Below are 23,003 nucleotides of genomic sequence, written 5' to 3' on the forward strand. Positions count from 1 at the left end.
ACACACATAATGGCACGGAAGTCTCCTGGCAGCACTCTTAGGCTCAGGGGAAGCAGATTCTGGCCATGCTGAGGGACTCTGGGGCTAGAAGTCCTGTCTAGTAAGGAACAAAAGGGGGATTTCAAACTTTTGCTTTGTTTTGTTTTTGTGACAGGGTCTCATATAGCCCAGGCTGGCCTTGAACTCCTGAGCAGAACTCAGGATCCTCTTGCCTCCACCGCACTCGAAATTTCAACTCTCGATCCTGGTTAGTCCACCCAACCACCTGGAGGAGACCCTAGATGCCATGGCCTTGGCTCAAGAGCGCAAAACTTGTCAATCGGCTAGACGAATGCGCCTCGGCCAGCCGATCAGTCAGCCAAACTCGAAGGACGCAGGGGATTTAAGGCGACGTGTCCACCACTGACATCCTGGTGGAAGCGGGCGCGCGCGGGGGGGGGACGACTGTGACCCCCCCGCGGCCCAAATGAGTCTCTCTGGCTCCTGACGCTTCGGGGTTGGACTGAGGCACCCAGAAAGCGCGGGCTCAGCGCTGAAGCGCCCGGGGCTCTGGAACAGGCCCAAAGGTGGCGGGCAGGCTCCTGCCCCGGCCCTGGACCCGCCTTCTCCCGGGTGAGACCCAATGGGGCGGCGGGCTCCGCAGCTCCGCCCCGGTTGGGTCCCGGCTACCCGGGCCAGCCGAGTCCCCGCCGCACAGCCTGGTGCAGCGGCGCGCTCGGACCTCGCCTGTTCGGGATGGCCGGCTACCTGCGGGCCGTGCACTCGCTCTGCAGAGCCCCGGGCCCGGCGCGGGCCTGGGCACCCGCCGCCCTGACTGTCCCCAGCTGGCCGGAGCAGCCACGGCGCCACTGTGAGTGCCGCACCGGGGGTGGGGGTGGGGGCCGTGCAGCGCTGCGACGTGGCGACGTCCCGGGAGGGGGACCCCGGAGCGCTACTAGCAACACGCCGGCGGCCGGGGAACAGCGGTGTGCGGGTCGCAAAGGGCCGGGCGGTGGCCTCGTTCGGGGCACCCGCCCTTGGCGCCCCCAGGCTGCTGCAGGCGCAGGGGTTGGGGCGTAGGGCACAGTGGCAGCTGGTGGCCTGGGGCATGATTGCCGGGTCCCATCAGGGCTGGGGCTCAGCAGGTATTCCGGAGGAGTGTTTTGGGGGGGGGGGTGCCTGGGCGCGGAGTGGGGCTGCTCTGCACCCTGGGAGGGGGACAAGCAGCCGGGAGAGGAGGGAGCGGCCTGCTGTTGCCCTAGGCAGGGGAGGGTCACCTCGCGGTCCCGGCTCAGACAAAGGCGAGGAGGAGGAGAGGCCTCCACTTCCCCTTCGCTCCAATCCCCGCTCACTCTGGTCCCTCCTCTTCAGCAGGCCCACGTCAGCTATTTTGGGAACCTTTACTCGACAGCTGGAGGAATGTCCTTCTATTTTTCCCGCTTTTGTTTGGCTGCCACTCCCCCACCCTCCGCTGCCTCGGAGGCTCAGTCCAGCCCTTGTCCTGGCCTTTTCTTGCTGGGCCCGCCACGCGCCGCGTCCGGGTCGGTCCTGCCTGGCATACAAGCTGTGGAGAGCAGGCTGTGCATGCACTTTGTCATTTTCTGCAGCCAGACGTTCCCTCGAGGTCTGCATCGCTTGCCTTCGGGTTCCTTCTTAAACCGGAAGGTGCATCTCGAGGCAGAATAAGCAGGGTTTAGCTGGAGTCTCCGTTACCAACAGGCTGCCCGGCCTGGCATGTGGGCATCTTCTACACCCCAGCTACTCAGCGCCCTGCTACAAAAGACAGGGAACAATGTAGAGCACTTGGTGGCCTTTTTTTTTTGATGCCTGTTGCCACGGAAATTCTATCCTGACCTGGCCCAAAGCCCCTTGGGGTTAGCCAAGAGAATGAGGAAGAGGGGGTGGGTCTCGCCATGGGGCTTGTTCTGGCTAGAATGGTAATCTTTAACTGAGTGTGAGAGCAGCTGACTGGAGCTGGGGGCCAGGAGGAGGGAGAGGGCGGGGCCCCTGACCCTCCCCTTTGCCAAGGAGAAAGGGACATTTCTGCTTTTGTGCTTCTGGGATCTGTCTCTGAGTCCTGAAAGCCGGTCAAGTGTCTCCGGCCTCATACGGCAGGCCTGCATCAAAATATGGTCGAAGTTAGAGGCATCCAGTGCTCTTTTTCTTTTTCACCTTTTCCCTTTTTTTTGGGGGGGGGGGTGTCTGCGTTAATGATAAAAATAAAACAAACAAAAACTACCCCGAGAAACCACACTAACAAGAAAACAAGATTACTTTGGGATCCTAAAGTTGGATATACATTTTAAAAAGCAGCCAGTGGAAGGTTCTTCCCAAAGGTCTCCAAGTGTGGTGTTGCTTAAAAAGCAAAAACAAAACGACAAAACCATGCTGTGTCTTTGCTGCCCCACAGTTCTGCATGCATTTCTTTCTCTCTGTATCCTCTAGTAACTCCTTGCTGGCAGCTCTGAGAAGTCAGAACTTGGGAAGGTCTGGGACAAGCACTTAGGTAGACTCCCTTTATTGCTCCAGGCTAGAAACTTTGTCATTTCCTCATCTTAACTTTCAAGATGAAGAAACGTGGTCAGCTCGTCACCTTAATAACATTCATAAGGTGTCCTGCTAGCCCTGCACACTTGGAAGGGACGAGCAATCCCAAGTGTCTCAGATCCCAGAATAAATTATTCAATGGCTGATTATCAAATGTTTTTTTTAAGCTTTGTTATTTATTATGTGTGTGTGTGAGAGAAAGAGAGAGATAGATATGATGTGTGCATGCGCACGTGTGCATGTTACAGTACGTGTATGGAGGTCAGAGGACAACCCTGTGGAGTTGGCCTTTTCCTTCTAACTTTACCCGCCATCTCACAGGCCTTTCATCAAGTTGTGCAGACCCAGGAGTCAGTTCTCATCTTTTTTGCCCTGAGCCTTGTTTCAGCCACTTCAGAGAAGTCCCACAGCTGTCCACGCCCAGCACAGCTTACCCCAGAGTTGGTTTGGGTGTTAGTGTTTGACTCAGTAGGTTTTGAGGGGAAATGCTCTAGAACAGTGGTCTAGAACAGGTCTCAACCTGTAGGTTGCTCTAGAACAGGTCTCAACCTGTAGGTCGGGACCCTTTGGGGTTGCATAACAGATATTTATATTACGATTCATAACAGTGGCAAAATGACAGTTGTGAAGTAGCACCAAAATAATGTTATGGCTAGGGGGTCATCACAACATGAAGGACTATGTTAAAGAGTCTGAGCATTAGGAAGGTTGAGACCCACTGCTCTGGAAAGACTTGGCTGCCCCCAAGTTTCCACCCTAGCTGGGCCCTCTTGGGCTCATTCTACTTCCTCTGTGGTAGGCTCAGGGACCAGCTCCTTGTTGTATGAAGCCAGGCCCTGTGGCTTGCTTTGGAGTTTATACTGTGTAAAATGTGTCAGGGCCTCACACATGACTTGCAGCCTCCAGCTCTTTCTAAACGTTATTTTGAGCCAGTCTCGCTAAATCATTCTGGCTAGCTTTAAAATTTGTGAACTTCCTGCCTCCACCTTCTGAGTAGGTAGGATTATAGGCATGTGCCTTGATACCAGGGTACAACCCCTCCCCCCAGTGCGGGAGCCCCAACCCAGGAATTCACAGATGTCAGGCAAGCCTTCCATCACCGGGTCACACCTCCAGCCCAGATTACACATACTCTTCTACTCTGTGAGCTGCTCTGGGCAGGGTGCCCACCACATGAGAGAGTTCCCTGCTTATGTGTGGCAGTGGCCCTGGTCTGTGGGAAGGGGAAGAGCACATTCATCACAACAGAAAGTGAGCCCAGGCAGCCCTGATGTACACTTATTTTTCGCTGATACTGTTAGCAGATTATATTCCTTTTATGGCCAGATGCCATGCAAGGTGTAGGGGACAGAGCTGGGATAGGAGTGGAGAAGCGTTCTGTCTGTGGGCTTTAACTCTGTTGTGAAGGGAACAGGCATTAAGGTAGTTGACCAGTGTGACACAGAGTAATGACCTAATGAGAAGGGTCAGAAAGATGCACGGTGGCCAAAGGCACCGAATGCCGAGGCTGGTGACCTGAGTTTGACACCCAGGACCCACGTGGTGGAAGGAGAGAATGGACTCCCACAAGTTGTCCAGTCGTCCTCTGACCTCCAAAGGTACAGGGCAGTGCATGTGTGTGCACAGAGTAAACAGACGTAGTGCTGAAAGAGCTAAATTGAGAAGGTACGAGGTAGTCGGGCGGTGGTGGCGCACGCCTTTAATCCCAGCACTTGGGAGGCAGAGCCAGGCGGATCGCTGTGAGTTCCAGGACAATCTCCAAAGCTGCACAGAGAAACCCTGTCTCGAAAAACCAAAAAAAAAAAAAAAAAAAAAAAAAAGATGCAAGATGCGAGGTGTATGGGAAGTTTGAATGGGGCAGGCAGAAAAGACCCAAATGAATGAAGTCCGAGCAGGGGAGGAAGCCGACTCTCTAGATATCAGAGAGAGTGGGGCGGGGAGGGACTTGCAGGTGCCAAGGCTGCTCGCGCTGTGTGATGAACAGGAGATGAAGTGTGTGGCAGTGGCAGGATTTTTTTTTTTTTAAGGTAACACATTCATGTAACTTAGAGTGTATTACTATGCTTGTTCTATTTTTTTAGTTACTGTTAATCATTAACTATGCCTGATTTGTAGGGTCAATGTTATCATAGTATGTACGTACAGGAGAAAGTACATTACACTGGGAGTTTGGAACTACTCCACTATTCACAGTTTCGGGTGCCACTGTGGGTACTGGAGTATATCCCTTACGGAGAAGGGGGGCTCACTGTGTCCTCATTTACTTTCTTCCTCAGTAGGATAGGAGCATGGACAAATAGCTTTGAGGGCTCCGTCCTGTACCATCATTTCCCTCACCGTTAGTGCCATCTTTTAATAGGTCCCATCATCTTTTAGCCATCCCATCTCAGCACTGTGGTGGAGGGGCAGTTTCTGGTTCCAATTCATGATCTTACACATATGGTCTCATGTTTCTCAGGCTAGCTTTGAACTCTCTCTGTTGCTGAGGATGATCTTGAACTTCTGATTCCCTCTTCCTCCACCCTCCTACATCCTGGGATTACAGCTGTACACATATGCTCAGTTTATGTAATCCCGGGCTTGTGTATGCAAGGCAAGCCCTCTACTGAGTCACACCCCCCAGTTTATGTAATCCCGGGCTTGTGTATGCAAGGCAAGCCCTCTACTGAGTCACACCCCCCAGTTTCTTCTCCTCCCTTTTATTTTGGTGTTGACAGTCATATAAATGTCTTGCACTGGAAGACATGAGCTTGCCACCTGGGCCACACCCTCAACCCCTAGGCCACTTTTGAGGACTTTGATTTTTTTTTTTTAAATTTTGAGTGGAAAGGAAAGTTCTGCAGGATTTCACAATGTGTACTGCAATCAGGTGTATGTTGGTTGTTTTTTTTTTTTTTTTTACAGATTTTTTTTTTTATTTAAGATTATCTTTATTTTATGTTTGCTGATGCTTGCTTGTATGTACACCATGTGCATTATGCATGTCTGGTGTCTGTGGAGGACAGATGAGGGAGTCAGATCCCCTGGAACTGGAGTTACAGATGGTTGTGAGCCACCATATGGGTGCTGGGAATCAAACTTGTGTCCTCTCCAAGAGCATCAAGTGCTCTCAATTGTTGAGCCATCTCTCCAACCCCTAAATATTTATTTGTGTGTGTGCCATGCATGTGCTGGTGCCTCTGAGGCCAGTAGAGGGCGTTGGATCCCCCACAGCTAGAGTTCCAGGTGTAATGAGCTGACAGATGTGGGTGCTGGGAATCAAGCTCAGATCCCAGGAGTACAGCAAGTGCTCTCAACTTCTGAGCCATCTCTTCAGCCCCCTGTTTTATTTGTTTATCTTTTGCAATGCTGGACATGGAACCCAGGCCCTCGGGAGATTCAGTGGCTGTTGCTTTGGAAGTTTTCAGAAAGGCTTGGATGTTGATGTTTGTGCTTTAATGACACATCTTCTCTTCCTCTCCCCTCTACACGGGCACAGAAGCTATGGTATACATTGTGGAGGTCAGAGGTCAACCTTGGGTTTTGGCCCTCCCTTTCCACCTTATTTGAGTATGTCTTACAGTTTACCACTGTGTGACAGACACCTACTGAGTCTTGCTCTTTTGATTCTGGGGTTTTGAATTTGGATTCTTAATCTCCTGTGGTAGGCAGCCCTAGCCCATTACTTGTGGTTTAGATGGTTTATCACTCCTTGTCTCTTTGAGACAGGCAGAGCATGGTTTGTTTGCAAAACTAAACAACAGAAAAAAGTCTCAAATCCCCACCACCTGGGGTGCTCTAGAGGGTGCAGGCCAGGCCTGGAACAGGGAGGCCCTCGCTCAGGCTGGCTCTCCTTGCTCGTAGTGAATGCTCGCTCACTGTGTCAGGGGTAAGTCATTCTTCAGGACAGGCTGTGATTTGTGTGTGTTTGGGGGGACGGCGTTTAAATTCTTACTATTTTTATTTTGGTTAAAATATTAACCCCGACAAGCTTTCCTTTTTAGAATATCTTTTTTCACATTGATTTTGTGTGTGTGTGTGTGTGTGTGTGTGTGTGTGTGTGTGTGTGTGTAACTTCGACAAGCTTTCCTTTTTAGAATATCTTTTTTCACATTGATTTTGTGTGTGTGTGTGTGTGTAACTTCGACAAGCTTTCCTTTTTAGAATATCTTTTTTCACATTGATTTTGTGTGTGTGTGTGTGTGTGTGTGTGTGTGTGTGTGTGTGTGTGTGCGCGCGCCTGCCGAAGCACCGGTATATCAGAGGACAACTTGCAGGAGTTGATCCTTTCTGCCCACCAGGTAGAATCCAGGGATTGAACTCAGTGGTTAGGCTGGGCTATCTCTGGCCCTGGAATATCTTTTATTTATTTTTTGGTAATTTCTTTTTTATTATTTTAACGGAATTTTAAAATTGATTCTTTGACAACTTCACACATCCATACAGTGTTTCTTGATCGTTTGTACCCACATGCCCTTACACGATCCACTCACTTCAGCAGCGGGTCAGCGTTGTTACTATGAAGCCGTCAGCCCCAGCCATCTGCAGAACCTTTTCCTCTTGCAAGACTGAAACTCTGTATCTATGAAACAGTAACTTTCTATTTCCTCCTCCCTTAATTAACCCCGCCCCCCACATTGTGCTTAATGGTCTAGGCCAGCTGTTCTCAACCTGTAGGTCTTGACCCCTATCTCCAAAAATATTTACATTATGATTCATAACAATAGCAAAATTACAGTTATGATGTAGTAATTAAAATAATTTTATAACTGGGGGGGTTACCACAACATGAGGAACTGTATTAAAAGTATCGCAGCATTAGGAAGGTTGAGAACCTCCAGGCGGTGGTGGCGCACGCCTTTAATCCCAGCACTTGGGAGGCGGAGCCAGCCAGGCAGATCTCTGTGAGTTCGAGGCCCACCTGGTCTACAGAGCAAGATCCAGGACAGGCACCAAAACTACACAGAGAAACCCTGTCTTGAAAAAAAAAAAAAAAAAAAGGAAGGTGGCAAACCACTGTTCTAGGCACCCATGGAAGTAGAAACCACTGTTCTAGGCACCCATGAAAGTAGAATCCTACAGTATTTGTCTTTGGTTTTTCGTTTTGTTTGCTTTCTTTTTTTCTTTTGAGACAGAGTTTCTCTGTGTAACAGTCCTGGCTGTCCTGGAATGTTTTGTAGCCCAGGCCGGCCTCAGACTCACAGAGATTGGCCTGCCTCTGCCTCCTGAGTGCTGGAACTGAAGGCGTGCGCCACCCCTCCTGGCATAACGGTCAGTCTGTGTTATATGCTGTCCTTAGGGCTCACCTATGTTGTAGCATGTGACAGGCTTTTCTTTCTTTTCTTTTTCTTCCTTCTCAATCTGAATAATATTTCACGGATGTGCAGACCATATTTTGTTTATTCATTCACTCATCGCTAGACACCACCTTTTGGTTCTTGTGAATGATGTTGCAGCGAATGTGGGTGTGCAAGCATCTGTTTCCAGTTCTTGCTTTGAATTTGACCCTGGCTTTTGTTCCCTTGGTTTGCTTGTTTATTTATTTATTTTGGCAGTACTGCTGATGGAACCCAGGGCTTTGCCCAGGCTGTGCAAATGCTGTACCATTGAGCGCATTTCCAGGAAGTGCTCTTGCCTCAGCCTCCTGAGGGCTGAGATCACAGGAGTACAGCATCACACCCAGTTCAACTCCCCGACAGTTTACACTTGATCCTAACTAAAAGGCTGAGAAGCGATCTCTCCTGGTTGGCTTGTTGGTTGAGGTGGGGTCATTTGGAGCCCAGGCTGGTTTTGAATTCTATATGTAGTCAAGGATGACCTTGAGTTTCTGATCCTGCAAACCCAGTTTATTTGGTCCTGAAGGCTGAACTTGGGGCTTGTGAATTCTAGGCAAGCACTCTACCAGCTGAGTTACATTCCCAACCCCACTCATGATTTTTTTTAAGATTTATTTTATTTTGAATTATGTATCTATGTAGGGGTATTGAGCACATACTAATCCTTATAGGAGGTTGTGAGCTGCCTGAAATGGGTCCTGGGAAATAACTCAAATCCTCTGGAAGAAAAGTATGTACTCTTACCCTCTGAGCCACCTCCCCAGCACCTCCTGATCTAAACAAGAAAGATTGTTTTATGTTTATGAGTGCTTTACCTGCATGTATGCTTATACATGTACCGTGTGTATCAAGTGCCAGATCTCATTGTAGATGGTTGTGAGCCACCATGTGGTTGCTGGGAATTGAACTCAGGACCTCTGGAAGAGCAGCTAGATGCTCTTAACTGCTGAGCCATCTCTCCAGCCCCCCTCTCCTGATTTTTAAAATCATTTGTCACCAATGGATATTTAAAAAATACCAGCCGGGCGGTGGTGGCGCATGCCTTTAATCCCAGCACTTGGGAGGCAGAGGCAGGAGGATCTCTGTGAGTTCGAAGCCAGCCTGCTCTACAGAGCGAGATCCAGGACAGGCTCCAAAGCTACACAGAGAAACCCTGTCTCAAAACAAAACAAAAAATACCACTACCTGAACCAGGCATGGTGGTATTGATGCCGGTAATCCCAATACTCAGGAGACAGAGGCAGCAAGACTTTGTATTTGTGGTCATCCTGGGATACAGAAAGAGTTAAAGCTTGAGCTTTACAGTAAGACCCTGTCCTCCCCAAATCAAAACCCAAACCAAGCAACAACAACAACAAAAATCTACTAATGGATGGGGTAGAGGGCCTGCTTAATAACACGGATGAGGCCTTGAGTTCAATCTTTGGCCCCAAATAAGAGAGAAAAAAAAAAGGAACAGAGCCACAATGGCACACACTTTTAATCCCAGCACTCTGGGAGGCAGAGGCAGGTAGAACTCTGAGTTTGAAGTCAGCCTGGTCTACAGAGTGAGTTCCAGGACAGACAGGGCTACACAGAGAAACCCTGTCTCAAAAAACAAAACAAACAAACAAAAAATTCTAGAACTACATTTAAAAAAAAATTTAGAGGGGCTTGCTTACAGTTTTAGGGGCTTAATGCATTGTCATCATGGCAGGGAGGCAGGCAGGCGAGGCACAGAAGTAGTTAGCAGCTACATCCTCATTGTAGGCTGAGAAAGAGAGATTGGGCCTGACATGGTTTTTGAAACCTCAAAGCTCACCTCCAGTGACTCACTTCCTCTAACAAGGCCACACCTCCTAATCCTTCTCAAATAGTGCCAGTCCCTGATGACTAAGCATTCAAATATATGAGCCTATGGGGGCCACTCTTATTCAAACCACCCTAGGCGTGTAGTTCAGTGGATGAGAGTTTGGGGTGAGTATACAAGGCTCTGGGGTCTGTCTTTGTGGGGAGGGACAGGACATCAAATTTTAGGGCAACCAAAAGGGCCTAGCTGGCTTGGACAGGTCCCTGCCAGCTCCTCTGGGAAGCCTCAGCGACCTGGAGTGGACAACAGTGTTTGCTCTGTTACCTGTTCTCTCACCCTCCCTCCCTGGGTGCTTCCACATCTTCCACACCATATCCCGGTGTCAGTGGTGTTTACTTAGCACCAGGTTGCTATGTGAATAGATAGGCCCTTTTGTGTTCTCTAATTCCATTAACACTCCCATGTACACCAGGGTGTAATGGTGACTTTGACCCCGTCCCCTGCTGAGGGGTGTGGCACCACATCAAAGCTGGCATAGGGCTGTGGCAGCTGCTGCTGAGGTCGAGACTCTGAGAACTGGCTTATGACATAGCTTGGAATGTTTAAAAACATCTGACAAGCTGTCTTTAAATTAACTCTCAGAAGAGCTGTCTAGAAGCTAAGCAAGTTCTGCCCAGCAGACTCTCTCAGGCCCTTCTCACTAAAGCTTCAGACCAAAGTGAAAGAAATCTGTGGTTTGGGTTGAAGGCATCATGGGTATGGTAATGGAGTCAGCCATCTCTGCCTTTAGTCCCCAGGGAGAGGGCTAGTTCATGTCTGTGCTTTTGGCTTCCTGGCATCTGACCCACAAGGACAGGCTACAGTGAACTAGGGACCCGACAGCAACCACACTCCCTAACTCTCCCTTTTCTCCCTAAATAGTCGCTAAGGTTCTCTCTCTTTATTGTACAAAATCATTTGCATGTCTTTGGGCAGTGAACCGCTTTGCTCCCTTTGGATGAGGTTTACATTCAAGGGTGTTGTGAGTCAGAACTGAGGTGTGTCGTGGGGCAATGATTTGTTTAAGGCCGATTAGGCTTTTCTTTTCTTCCTTCTTTTCAGACAAACTTTAAGGTATTCCAGGCTGGCCTCGAACTTACTATGTTGTTAAGGATGATATCGAACTTAACTTGAAGTTACCGACTCCTGGGAGTGCTGGGATTACTGGTGCTTGCCACCACTTCCAGTTTATGGGATGTTGGGGATTGAGCCCAAGGCTTCATGCACGCTAGACAAGCATTATATCAACTGAGCCTGAAGCCAGTTTGTTGAGGTACTTTAAAACATATTTTTAAGGAGCTGGAGAGATGAGTCAGCAGTTGGGAACACTTACTGTTCATACAGAGGCCTGGGTTTGGTTCTCAGCACCCACATGGCAGCTCACAGCCATGCATAGCTCCTGTTCCAGGCAATCTAATGCCCTTTCTGATCTTCTCAGGCACTGCATGCATGTGGTGCATATACATACATGCAGGCAAAACACTCATACACATAAACAAATAAATGTTTAAAAAAATTAACATTTATTTGTGTGTGTGTGTGTGTGTGTGTGTGTAGGTCAGAGAACAACTTGGACAAGTTGGTTCTCTCCCAGTATTTGGGTTCTAGAGATTGAACTCAGGTTGTTGGTCTTGGTGACAAGCTCCTTTATCTGTTGAGCCGTCTTGCCTGCCGTTGGTGGGGTTATGGTACTTTCTCTAGAATGACCGACTCACCCAAGTCTGCTTGACCCAGCAGAGGCTGAGTTCCCTTCTCAGGTGCCATAAGCCTGTGTTCCCAGAGAGGAAGGCCCAAGTCCTCTGGGCTTTGTTGTGTTCCTTCTCTGTAACCTGAGGCAATAAGCCGAGCATCTCTGACCCTCAACTTCCTCATCTTTAAAATGTCATGAGGGTCTGGAGAGATGGCTCAGAGGTTAAGAACACCAGCTGCTGCTCCAAAAGACCCAGGTTCAATTCCTAGCACTCACATGGGAGCTTGCAACTGCCTATAACTCCAGTTCCAGAGGATCTGACACCCTCACACAGACGTACATGCAGACAAAACACCAATGCACATAACAATGTTTGTAAAAATTACTAAAGAAAAATAAATAAAGAAAATGGAAGTGATGAGTATTGTAGTATGCACCTGTAATCTTAGTATTTGGGAAGTGAAGGCAAAAGGGTCATGAGCTTGAGGCTAGCCTGGTCAAATAGTGACTGTCAGGCCAGCCTGGGCTACATATCCAGATGCCGTGCAAAAACAAATAAGCTAGTGTGGTAGTGCAGGCAGGTAACCCCGGACCCGAGGAAGTTGAGGCAGGAAGATCAGACATTCAAGGTCATCCCTGGCTATACAGAGAGGTCAGGAGCCTACCAACCAACCTACCAACCAACCAACCGACCAAAAAACAAGATGGCACTGGGGATGTGTAGCTTGAGTTTTCCTGCCTGGCCCACAGTCAGGACAAATCTTTTTCACCTGCCAGTCCCACAACCGCTCAGACCCGACCAAGTAACACAGAGACTTATATTGGTTACAAACTGTATGGCCGTGGCAGGCTTCTTGCTAACTGTTCTTATATCTTAAATTAATCCATTTCCATAAATCTATACCTTGCCATGTGGCTCATGGCTTACCGGCATCTTCACAAGCTGTTTGTCATCATGGCGGCTGGCAGTGTCTCTCTGACCCAGCCTTCCACTTCCCTGCTTTATTCTCCTCCTTGTCCCGCCTACACTTCCTGCCTAGCCAATGGCCAATCAGTGTTTTATTTATTGACTAATCAGCAACACATTTGCCATACAGAACATCCCACAGCAGGGATGCTCTCCTTGGGGTTGCTGTGCAATGAGATGGTGATTGGAACAAGCAGGCTTGGTCTGTTGTCAGATACATCTTGGGCTCTCTCTGTGGTCTGCACATGCCTCTCCTGGCTTCAGGCTTTTGAGAGCTCGAAGCTTGCAGACAAGTCAAGCTTAGTGTCTTTGAGAGGATTGTATTGGAAGGACACACAGGGAAAGCAAAGAGCCGAGACTTGGAGAAGTGGTGAGTCTGTCCACCTGAGGATTTGTGGGCAGGAACCCTGGACAATCTTCCCCTGACTTGGTGCTGGACCGGGTAGGCCCAGCTGGCTGTGGTTCTCTGTTGGTCTCTTCAGTTTCCAAGGGGAGAGGATCTGGCTGGCCAGGCTGCCCCCAGCCCCTTACGCTGGGTGTGACGGGTTAGCTCTATACAGCCATCCTCCATGTGTGAATGCAGGTCTCGAAAGCAGGAGAGGGGGCGGTTGTTGGGCTCTTGGAGCCTTTGGATGTGACGTGCTATGTGCCCATTTCCAGATGCTGGCAAGAGGATCAAGGTGGAGAAGCCAGTGGTGGAGATGGATGGCGATGAGATGACCCGAATCATCTGGCAGTTCATCAAGGAGAAGGTAGCACACACACACACACACACACACCCCGCCAGTGGGCAGCAAGTAGACCGTCAGTCCTACAAGGTTTCAGGTCCGCATGAGTCCCATGGTTCCCTGGTAGACAGCAGTCCTTTTTACTTTCCGCCCCACCCTCCTCATGTTAACAACATTAGTAGTTGTTAGGTTTTTGCTGTCGGCCAGTACCTGTCCTGAGCTTCACTGGTGCTGAAATGTGCAAGCTTTTCAAATCTTTCTTTTTCATTTGAAAGCTTTTGTTTGTTTGTTTGTTTTTTGTTTTTTTGAGACAGGGTTTCTCTGTGTAGCTTTGTGCCTTTCCTGGAACTCATTTGGTAGCCCAGGCTGGCCTCGAACTCACAGAGATCTGCCTGGCTCTGTCTCCCGAGTGCTGGGATTAAAGGTGTGCGCCACCACCGCCCGGCTTGAAAGCTTTTTATTACATTTGTTTGTTTGTTGTTGGCGAACATGAGTGTGCCGTGGCGCACAGGTGGAGGCCAGGGGACTTGTTGATTCTCGTCTACCCTGTGAGCCCCGGGGATTAGACTCAAATTGCCAGGCTTGGCAGTAAGTGCCTTTACCCACCGAGACACCTATCGATCACAAATCTGTTCTTTAAAAAAAGAAAAGAAATTGGGGGCTGGCAAGATGGTCCAGTGGGTAAAGGTACTTGCTGACAAGCCTGAAGATGTTTGGGTTTTATTTGTTTGTTTGGTTTTTTGTTTTTTGAGGCTGGGTTTCACTGTATAACTGCCCTGGCTGTCCTGGAACTCGCTCTCTAGACTAAGCTAGCCTCGAACTCACAGAGATCTGCCTGTCTCTGCCTCCTGAGTGTCAGGATTAAAGGTGTGCGCTGCCGCCGCCGCCGCTGCCGCTGCCACCACCACCACCACCACCACTGGACCCAAGCCTGATGTAATTTCAATCCCCAAGACCCACATGGAGAAAGGAAAGGACATATTGCTACAAGTCGTCTTCTGCTCTCCACACACTAGCCATGGCACACGCACACCTCCACACCTACCCACACAATAAATAATAGACATAATAAAAATTAATTTGTGTGTGTGCACAGGGGTCAGGAAAGGGTGTTTGGTGTCCTGTCACCCTCCACTAGTGCGCTGGGGCAGTCTCTCCCTGGACTGGAGCCTGTGTTTTCTCTGGAAGGCTGGAAGCCAGCAAGCCTCAGCGGTCCTCCTGTCTCTCCCAGATCTGGGCTTACAAGCATGTACAAGAGGCCCTGTGGGTGCTGGAATCCAAATTGCTGCTCACGATTTTGTAGCAAGTGGCTTCTAACCACTGAGCCATCACTCCAGCTTTTTTTAATTAAAAAGTTATTTGAGATTGGTTTATTTTGTGTGTATAGATGTTTTGTCTTCATGTATGTGTGTGTACCACACATGTGCCTGGTGCCCTCATAGGTCAGAAGAAGGTGTCGGATTCCCTGGAACTGGAGTTATGGGTGGTTGTGAGTTGTCATGTGGGTGCTGGGAACTGAACCCAGGCCTTTTATAAGAGAAGCAAGTGTTCTTAACCCCTGAGCCATCTCTCCAGCTCCCCTACCTCCTTTAATTTTTTTTCTTTTTTAAGCCAAAGTCTCACTCTACATCCCAGGCTGGTCTCAAACTCACAGTGGTCCTCTACTTCAGATCTTTGAATCAGGAATTACAAAGTCATATGCAGCCATACCTGCCTGTAAGACAGGGCTTTTTTATTTTATTTTATTTTATTTTTTAAATATATTTTAGCAGGGCTGGAGAGATGGCACAGCCATTGAGAACATTTGTTGTCCTTTCGGAAGACTCAGGTTCAATTTCCATCACTGACATGGCGGTTCACAACCGTCCATAACTTCAGTTCCAGGGGATCCAATACCCTCTTCTGATCTTCATAGGTACCAGGCACGCATGTGGACAGACATACATGCAAGCAAAACAGTCATACATGCACTGGGCATGGTGGCGCACGCCTTTCATCCCAGCACTCAGGAGGCAGAGGCAGGTGGATCTCTGTGAGTTCCCGGCCAGCCAGGACTACACAGTGAGACCCTGTCTCAAAATAAGTAAATAAACAAATAAATAAATAAATACTTATTTTTAATTATGTGTAAGTGTGTATACCTATGTGTGGGTATGCCAGTTCCCACAGTGGCCAGAGGTGGCAGATTCTCTGGAGCTGGAGTTACAGGTGGTTCCCTGATGTGGCTTCTGGGAGTTGAACTTGGGCCCTCTGCAGGAGCAAGACACACTCTTAATTACTGAGCCATCTCTCCAGCCAGAGACAAGTCTTAACTGTGTAGCCCAGGCTGGTCCCAAACTCCTGATCTTCTTTCCTCAGCCTCCCAAGTGCTGGGATTGCAGGTGTGTGTCACCATGTCTGGCTGAAGCTGCCCCTTCCCTGTTAAGATCGCAGATCACTAGGAGGAGAAGGGGGACCCCACTGTATTATAGACTTGGGGTTTAGCTGACTTGATGGGTCACTAGAGTAGCAGGAGATGCTCACACCTGGCTCCCTTCTGCGGAACCCAGTGCGGCTTACCTCTCAGCACTCAGCCTCCTGCCACCTCTGCCTTGCTGAGGAATGGCTCCCTCCCGTGACCTCTCATGCCTTGTCATCCTGCCCAAGTCAGTCTTCTGGCTTGACACTTCGCTCGGGCTCTCTTCCCTAGCTCATCCTGCCTCACGTGGACGTCCAGCTCAAGTATTTTGACCTCGGCCTTCCACACCGTGACCAGACCAATGACCAGGTCACCATCGACTCTGCGCTGGCCACCCAGAAGTACAATGTGGCTGTCAAGTGTGCCACAATCACCCCTGATGAGGCTCGTGTGGAAGGTATGAGGTGTGGTGGGGTCACAGAGGCTGGCAGCGTCCTGAGGCTGATTTCACTTGGAGCCTGGGTTGGGGTGATGGGGACTGAAAGGTCAGTCCAATCTTGCTGAGAGGGCCTGCTGTGCAGCATGACCTTTGAGGTCACTATGGTGCCGCTGCGGGAGGTGTGATTGGGGACCAGCCTCATGTTCTCGGCCAGGCCAGGAGGGTAGCCCCCTTGTGGTGCATGGCTTACACCAGTGACAGGCATCGGCAGTTACAGGGAGGAAGGAGGCAGGGCTGGCGCTCTCGCTGTGGTGAAGGTCTTTAACAGCCTGGCCTTCTGACCTCTGGCCTGTTGGCAGGCTGGTCTTCAGAGGCTGTGTGGAAGCTGGGGGAGGGTGGGTATCCTGACGCTGCAGGGCTGGCTACAGGCCAAACTTGCTTTCCCTGGAACTCTTCACGTTTTCACTCTTCTAAAACCCCCTCTCCTTTGCCATGTGACTGCTTAAGCACCTCACTGTACCCACCATGGCCTTCTCCTCCTTTTTCCATATCCCTTCTTCTGGCCGCTGCTGAGATCGACAGCCTGCCTGTCTTGTTATTTTTCTCTTAAACGCCAATGCAATGGTCCCTAAGCTTCAAAAACAACAACAGGAGAATATGGTTTAGGACTTTTCCTTCCTAATTTCTGCAGCATGAAGAAGCTAGGAACAAGCATTCCAGATGGTCTTCAGAGCTGGGGGTGTGGCTCCCGTGGTGGAGTACTTGCTTAGCATGCATAAGGCCCTGGGTTCAATCCCCAGCTCTGCAAAACAACAACAGAGAGAAACTCAAGAAACATCAGCCGTCTCTAGACCACCTGCCTATAGCACATGGGAGTGAGTTTTAGTCCTGAGCTCTTTTCCTTGATGTTCCTAAATCCTAGAATTAAAAAAAAAAAAAAAAAATGCGAGTGAAAGTCCTTAGAGAAAAACTGAGGCCCTTGTGCATGCTAGACAAGCATTGCGTCACAGAACTGCATCTGCAGCCTGGTGCTGGGGTCTGTAGCTCATTCTCTTACGGACAACGTCTTAGTGTCTTGGGCAGGATGGGGTCGAGGGAAGCTGCCCTTTCTCTTTGCTGAGTAACCTCGGTGTGGACCTGGGAAAATGGCGACCAGGCAGTGTTCCGGGCACTTTACAGACGACTCATTTAGTGAGAACCCAGCACACTTGGTGATTTCATTTCACAGCTCAGGCTAAGGCCCGTTGCAAGCCTCAGTCACAACTGGTTGATTCCAGGGGCCACGGGTTTATACTCTAGACCACCGGTTCTCAACCTTCCTAATGCTGCCATCCTTTAATGCAGGTCCTCCTGTTGTGGTGACTCCCCCACCCATTAAATTATTTTCGTTGCTGCTTCCTAACTGCAATTTTGCTCTTGTGAGTCATAATGTAAATACCTGTGTTTTCCGATGGTTCTCAGGTGAACCGTAAAGGGGTCGAGACCCACAGGTTGAGAACGACTGCTCTAGACCCTTCTACCTTCTCCAGGATAATATCTGGGCCCCCTGTCTGGCTGTGTTTGGGCTCGGGGTGCATTCTGGTGGCTCTGTGATGGGTCTGTCTTATCTCTGTCCTCACAGAGTTCAAGCTGAAGAAAATGTGGAAGAGCCCTAATGGAACTATCCGGAACATCCTTGGGGGAACCGTCTTCAGAGAGCCGATCATCTGCAAAAACATCCCCCGCCTTGTCCCTGGCTGGACCAAGCCCATCACCATTGGCAGGCACGCCCACGGCGACCAGGTAGGCCGGGCTTGGAGACAGTCAAGTCTGTTGACTCATGCTCCCCATGGGAAGCCCTGGCTCGAACTACCTGTTCTCTGCAGTACAAGGCCACAGACTTTGTGGTAGATCGAGCTGGCACGTTCAAGATGGTCTTCACCCCGAAGGACGGCGGCAGTGCCAAGGAGTGGGAGGTGTACAACTTCCCTGCCGGTGGCGTGGGCATGGGGATGTACAACACCGACGAGGTAAGGCCCTGGCCAGCCTCCTCCCCAGCTCATCTCCATCTCCGCCATTCTGTAGCTTTCTTTACTTCCGTTGGCCTCATTCTCATACCTGGGAGAGATGGAAGAGACCAGGAAAGAGCGCATGCTTGCGCCGGCCTCGATTGGGTCACATGACCACCGTTGACCCAATCACAGATGGCCATAGAGAACGGCTCTAATTGGAGAAGTTGGAGACACATGGTCAAACCCAGCCCTAGCCGTAGGCAGCTTAACCAGATCTACACCCAGGCCTGCACCCGCTGTGAGGTCTAGGAATTGTGAGGTAGAGAGAGCTGTCCAAAGTGAAGTTGGTGGTAGGGGTCTGTGTTCCCAAAAATCTGGAGGGAGAAGATGGGCCAGCCGAAGCAACAGGGTCTCACTCCATGGTGGTAGGGGTTGAGGAGTCTTATGGAGATGGTGTTGGCCCTGGCCCTGGGACCATGGGCAAGACTGGCAGTCCTCAGGCTGGGGGCCATGCTATGCCCGCTCTCCCCACAGTCCATTTCGGGCTTTGCGCACAGCTGCTTCCAGTACTCTATCCAGAAGAAGTGGCCGCTCTACTTGAGCACCAAGAACACCATTCTGAAGGCCTATGACGGGCGTTTCAAGGACATCTTCCAGGAGATCTTTGACAAGTAACAGCCTCTGGCGCTTTCTGAGGGCACCACAGCCTCCCAGCTCCCCTGCGCCATCCCTACTCCACCTGGGGAGGTTGTGCTCCCGGTGTGCTTGGTTCAGCTTTGAGGTTCAGGGAGGGGTCCTGAAGCTGCCAGCCTCCTGTCCGCTCCCCGAAACAAGCCCTTTTGCTCCCAGGCACTATAAGACTGACTTTGACAAGAATAAGATCTGGTACGAGCATCGGCTCATCGACGACATGGTGGCCCAGGTGCTCAAGTCTTCAGGTGGCTTTGTGTGGGCCTGCAAGAACTATGATGGAGATGTACAGTCTGACATCCTGGCCCAAGGTATGCTGGGATGAACTTCCGGAGGGAGGAACTGTTGGTATTCCATGGCTGGAGTGACTTTTTATTATTATTATTATTACTATTATTATTATTATTTTAAAAATTTCAATATGATTGTAAGCACAGGGTTAAGTGAAAGAGAGGCTCTTGGGGAGAATTTCTGTAAGATACATCCAACTTAGACTGGGCCGAGTGGCACACGCTTTTAATCCCAGCACTTGGGAGGCAGAGGCAGGCAGATCTCTGAGTTCGAGGCCAGCCTACAAAATGATCTACAAAATGAATTCCAGGACATCCAGAGCTGTTATACAGAGAAACCCTGTCTTGAAAACAAAACAAACAAACAAAAAGATACACCCAAGAGCGTGAGTGTGGACTCCTCAAAGAGTCATCTAGAGGTGTGTGTGTGTGTGTGTGTGTTCCCCCGTGGAGGCCAGAAGTTGGTTTTAGGTGTCTTCTATTGTGCTCCATCTTATTATATATATACATATATATATACACACACACACATATATATACATATAAAATACATATGTATTGTATTTTATATATATGAGTGTTGTGTCTTCATGCACACCAGAATCTGATCCCATTACAGACAGTTGTGAGCCACCACGTGGTTGCTGGGAATTGAACTCAGGACCTCTGGAAGAGCAGTCAAGTGCTCTTAACCACTGAGCCATCTCTCCAGCCCCAATATATTTTTTTAAAAATTACATTTATAAGGTCAGGCACGGTGGCATTATGAACAGAGGCAACTGGATCTCTGTGAGTTCGAGGACATAGTGAGTTTTAGGACAGCCAGAGCTACATAATAGACCCCATCTAAAAATGTTTGTGAATTCATTTTTATCTGTCTTGTCTGGCAGTACTGGGCATTCTACACAGGTCCTCATGAGAGTCAGGCAAGCGCTCTCCTCCTGAGCTGCCTTTCTTTATTTGTGCGCGTGCGTGCGTGCGTGCGTGCGTGCGTGCGTGCGTACGCTGCAGCACATGCGTGGGGCTGGGAGGACACCTTGCAGGAGGTGCTTCTGTCCTTCCACCACGTGGGTCCCAGAGGCTGACCTCAGGCCGTCAGGGTTGGTGACAGGAGCCTTCACCAGCGGAGCTGTCTTGTCTTCCCTCTCTCTTATTTTTTGAGACGGTTTTTTCAGTGAACTAGAATTTAAACTAGCTGGCTGCTGCGTCCAGGGGATCTGCCTATCTCTGTCCCTGTGACTGGTGTGGGACAAGGCTGTTCCAATAGAAAGGAGTGCGGGATGCTGGGCACAGGGGCTCACGCTTGTGATCTCAGCACTCAGGAGGCTGAGGTGGGCAGATGGCTGTGAGTTCGAGGCCAGCTTGGGTTAAATAGTGAATTCCAGGATAAGCAAAAATAAAACAAGGCAGGAAAAGAGCTCTTGAGATGGCTCAGCGAGTGTAGGCACTTCCACCAAGCTCGACAGCTTGAGTTCGATCCCTAGAACCTACATGGTGGAGGAAACAGACTCTTGCAAGCCGTCCTCTGACCTCTACTTGGGCACGTGTGCACCGTCCCCTACACAAAATAAAAGCAAATAAATGTGAAAAATGAAATCTGAGCTGAATCTTTTCCTTCTGTAATGGGCCCACTTTTGAGCCTGCCCATTCCTTGTGGGTCTGGGGGAGTTTTTTGATTCCCCAGGGTCCTTGACAACAGGCATTCCAGCTGAAATCTGGATCTGGGGGACATTTGGAAGTAAAGTTTGAAAGTAGCCTCACAGCAGCAGAAACTGTGAGGGTTGCCAAATAGATGAGGGCAGCTTGTTTCTGCTTGAAATGGCCTTCTGGGGGCCGCAAGACTGACAGCCCCAGGCTGTGCGGTCTGGGAAGGGAGCACACAGAGGGACGTTAGCACATGGATGACAGCTAGCTGCCTGTGAGGCCTGTATGGTCCTCTCAGCTGCAGTGGGCTGGGAATGGGGGTCAGAAGATGAGAAGGCATTCCAGTCTAAGATGAAGGGTCTGGAGCTGAAGCATACCCTTGAGGGGACATCTGCCCACCCGCAGGCTTTGGCTCCCTCGGCCTGATGACGTCTGTGCTGGTCTGTCCTGATGGGAAGACAATTGAGGCTGAGGCTGCCCATGGGACCGTCACCCGCCATTACCGAGAGCACCAGAAGGTGAGTGTGCACCTCAAGATCCAGTGCCCATTGGATCTGGTGGCTGGGAGGATGCGCCTGATCTGTCGGTCTAAAGGTGGATAACTCCATCGGGGGCTCAGCTGTTGATCCCATGGCCTGTCCCCAGGGACGACCCACCAGTACCAACCCTATCGCCAGCATCTTTGCCTGGACACGGGGTCTAGAGCATCGCGGGAAGCTGGATGGGAACCAGGACCTCATCAGGTGAGCACATGGGGAGAAGTTGAGCAGCTGCATGCCGCCCGTGGTCCTACCCAGCATGCCGCCCGTGGTCCTGCCCAGCATGCCGCCCGTGGTCCTGCCCAGCATGCTGCCCGTGGTCCTGCCCAGCATGCTGCCCGTGGTTCTGCCCAGCATGCCTGGGGCCTCACCGCCACATTCCCTGCAGGTTTGCACAGACCCTGGAGAAGGTGTGTGTAGAGACTGTGGAGAGCGGAGCAATGACCAAGGACCTGGCTGGCTGCATCCATGGCCTCAGCAAGTGTGTGCTTTGGGATACAGGGCCTGAGACCTCAGCAGGTGGGAGGAAGCCAGGGGACCCCGCTTAGGGTCCCTCTCATGAGTCAGCATAGCTGCCTAGGGTTTGGGGCAGAACAAGTCCTGAGCAATGGCTCAGGCCGCGCCTCCTGAGGTGGTCCCCACCGGCAGTCGCCCTGTTTCTTCAATCTCTTCTCCAACTGTCTCCCGGCTTCTCTCCCGAGACCTATGTCAGCGGCTTGTCACTCTTAAGTTTCTGCTAAATTCACTGTGGCCCTCTGGCAGTGGGCTACTGGAAAACTTGGACCTGTGCCTGGTGGCATGAGATGGCCATTCTGATGCCTGAGGTCTGATGTGCCTGGTAAGGGCTTGGTTGACGGCCTTCAGGCCTGAGTCGCTCCCAATGTTCTCTTGGCAGTGTGAAGCTGAATGAACATTTCCTGAACACCACGGACTTCCTGGACACCATTAAGAGCAACCTGGACCGAGCTCTGGGCAAGCAGTAGGGGCAGACACAGCCTAACTGCAGTGGGTGTTCCATACATGGTAGAGGGTGAGCCCCACAGCCACTCTCTCTGGTGGCCTTTCTAGGGGACATTTTTTCTATGATGGAGATTTTTTTTTAAACTATGTGAGCGGCTTCCCCTCATGGTGGACACGAGGCAAGAATGGTGTGCTTTACCTCAGCCAGCCAGTGTGTTTTGCATACTGTAATTTATATTGCTCTGAATCACATGGTGCCATATTTAGCTACTAAAAGGCTCTTTGCAAAACCGTCTTGCTGTGTTTGTCCCTGAGTGGGAGGAAGCAGCTGGCAGGGCGCCCCAGGGACAGGGTTGGGGTGCCTTCGGCTGTTAATAGGTCAGCTAGAGGCCCAAGGCAGCCTGTGGGCCTCATGTGCTCTACAGAAGCTGCCTGAGTTACTAGAGTTTTGGGGTAAGGCAGGCCCTGGATTCTTCACAGAATTGTCTGCAGTCTTTGTCCCTGAGCGGGAGGCAGCTGGGGCCTAGGGGCAGAGGCTCACAGAATCCCCAAGCAGGATCCCTTCCGTCTAGGGATTATCACTTTGTGATACTGTAATTATTATTAACATGTGCACCTTTTGTAGTGCTGAGACTCGGTGTTTTGTATATACTAAGGAAGCATTCCACCACTGCATCCCCAGCCCTATTCTTTTCTTTCTTTCTTTGAGACGAGGTCTCACTGTGTAGCTTTGGCTAGTTTGGAACTCACTGTATGGATCAGGCTGGTCTTGATCTCACAAAGGTCTACGCGTGTCTGCTTCCCGAGGGCTGGGATTAAAGGCCTGTGCTAGTGTGCTGGGCTTTATTTGCCCTGTTATACTCTTAAAAACAGACCCTCCCAGGTCCTTTATTGCAGGGCTGCCCAGGCTTTCTGAGGTCTGTGTATATGGAGCCTCAGGCTCGTCTTCACTGCTTTGGTACAACTATAAAAGCAGGCAGAGGCAGGCGGATCTCTGT

At 50.3% G+C, this 23,003-nt stretch overlaps 1 protein-coding gene across 1 annotated transcript; it reads left to right on the top strand.

Annotated features, from left to right (window-relative positions):
- The first annotated feature begins 653 nt into the window (after positions 1–653).
- Positions 654–22,638, top strand: Idh2 (isocitrate dehydrogenase (NADP(+)) 2). The gene is made up of 11 exons (XM_052714428.1): positions 654–850; positions 12,987–13,078; positions 15,744–15,909; positions 17,513–17,673; positions 17,757–17,900; positions 18,417–18,553; positions 18,732–18,883; positions 20,912–21,024; positions 21,152–21,249; positions 21,434–21,526; positions 21,941–22,638. Exons 1-11 carry the CDS (start codon positions 736–738, stop codon positions 22,026–22,028), a joined length of 1,359 nt encoding a protein of 452 aa, XP_052570388.1. The 5' UTR covers positions 654–735; the 3' UTR covers positions 22,029–22,638.
- Positions 22,639–23,003: the final 365 nt, after the last annotated feature.

This window comes from Peromyscus californicus, unplaced genomic scaffold, assembly GCF_007827085.1.
Source record: "Peromyscus californicus insignis strain IS unplaced genomic scaffold, ASM782708v3 Scaffold_4__1_contigs__length_199733344, whole genome shotgun sequence".
NCBI classification, from domain to species: domain Eukaryota; kingdom Metazoa; phylum Chordata; class Mammalia; order Rodentia; family Cricetidae; genus Peromyscus; species Peromyscus californicus.

Bases quoted from the DNA above. Each gene is read 5' to 3' on its own strand.
- Idh2 (XM_052714428.1), top strand. From the start codon at position 736: ATGGCCGGCTACCTGCGGGCCGTGCACTCGCTCTGCAGAGCCCCGGGC. The intron at 851-12,986 runs GTGAGTGCCGCA...GCCCATTTCCAG, and splicing joins GGAGCAGCCACGGCGCCACT to ATGCTGGCAAGAGGATCAAG. The intron at 15,910-17,512 runs GTATGAGGTGTG...CTGTCCTCACAG, and splicing joins TGATGAGGCTCGTGTGGAAG to AGTTCAAGCTGAAGAAAATG.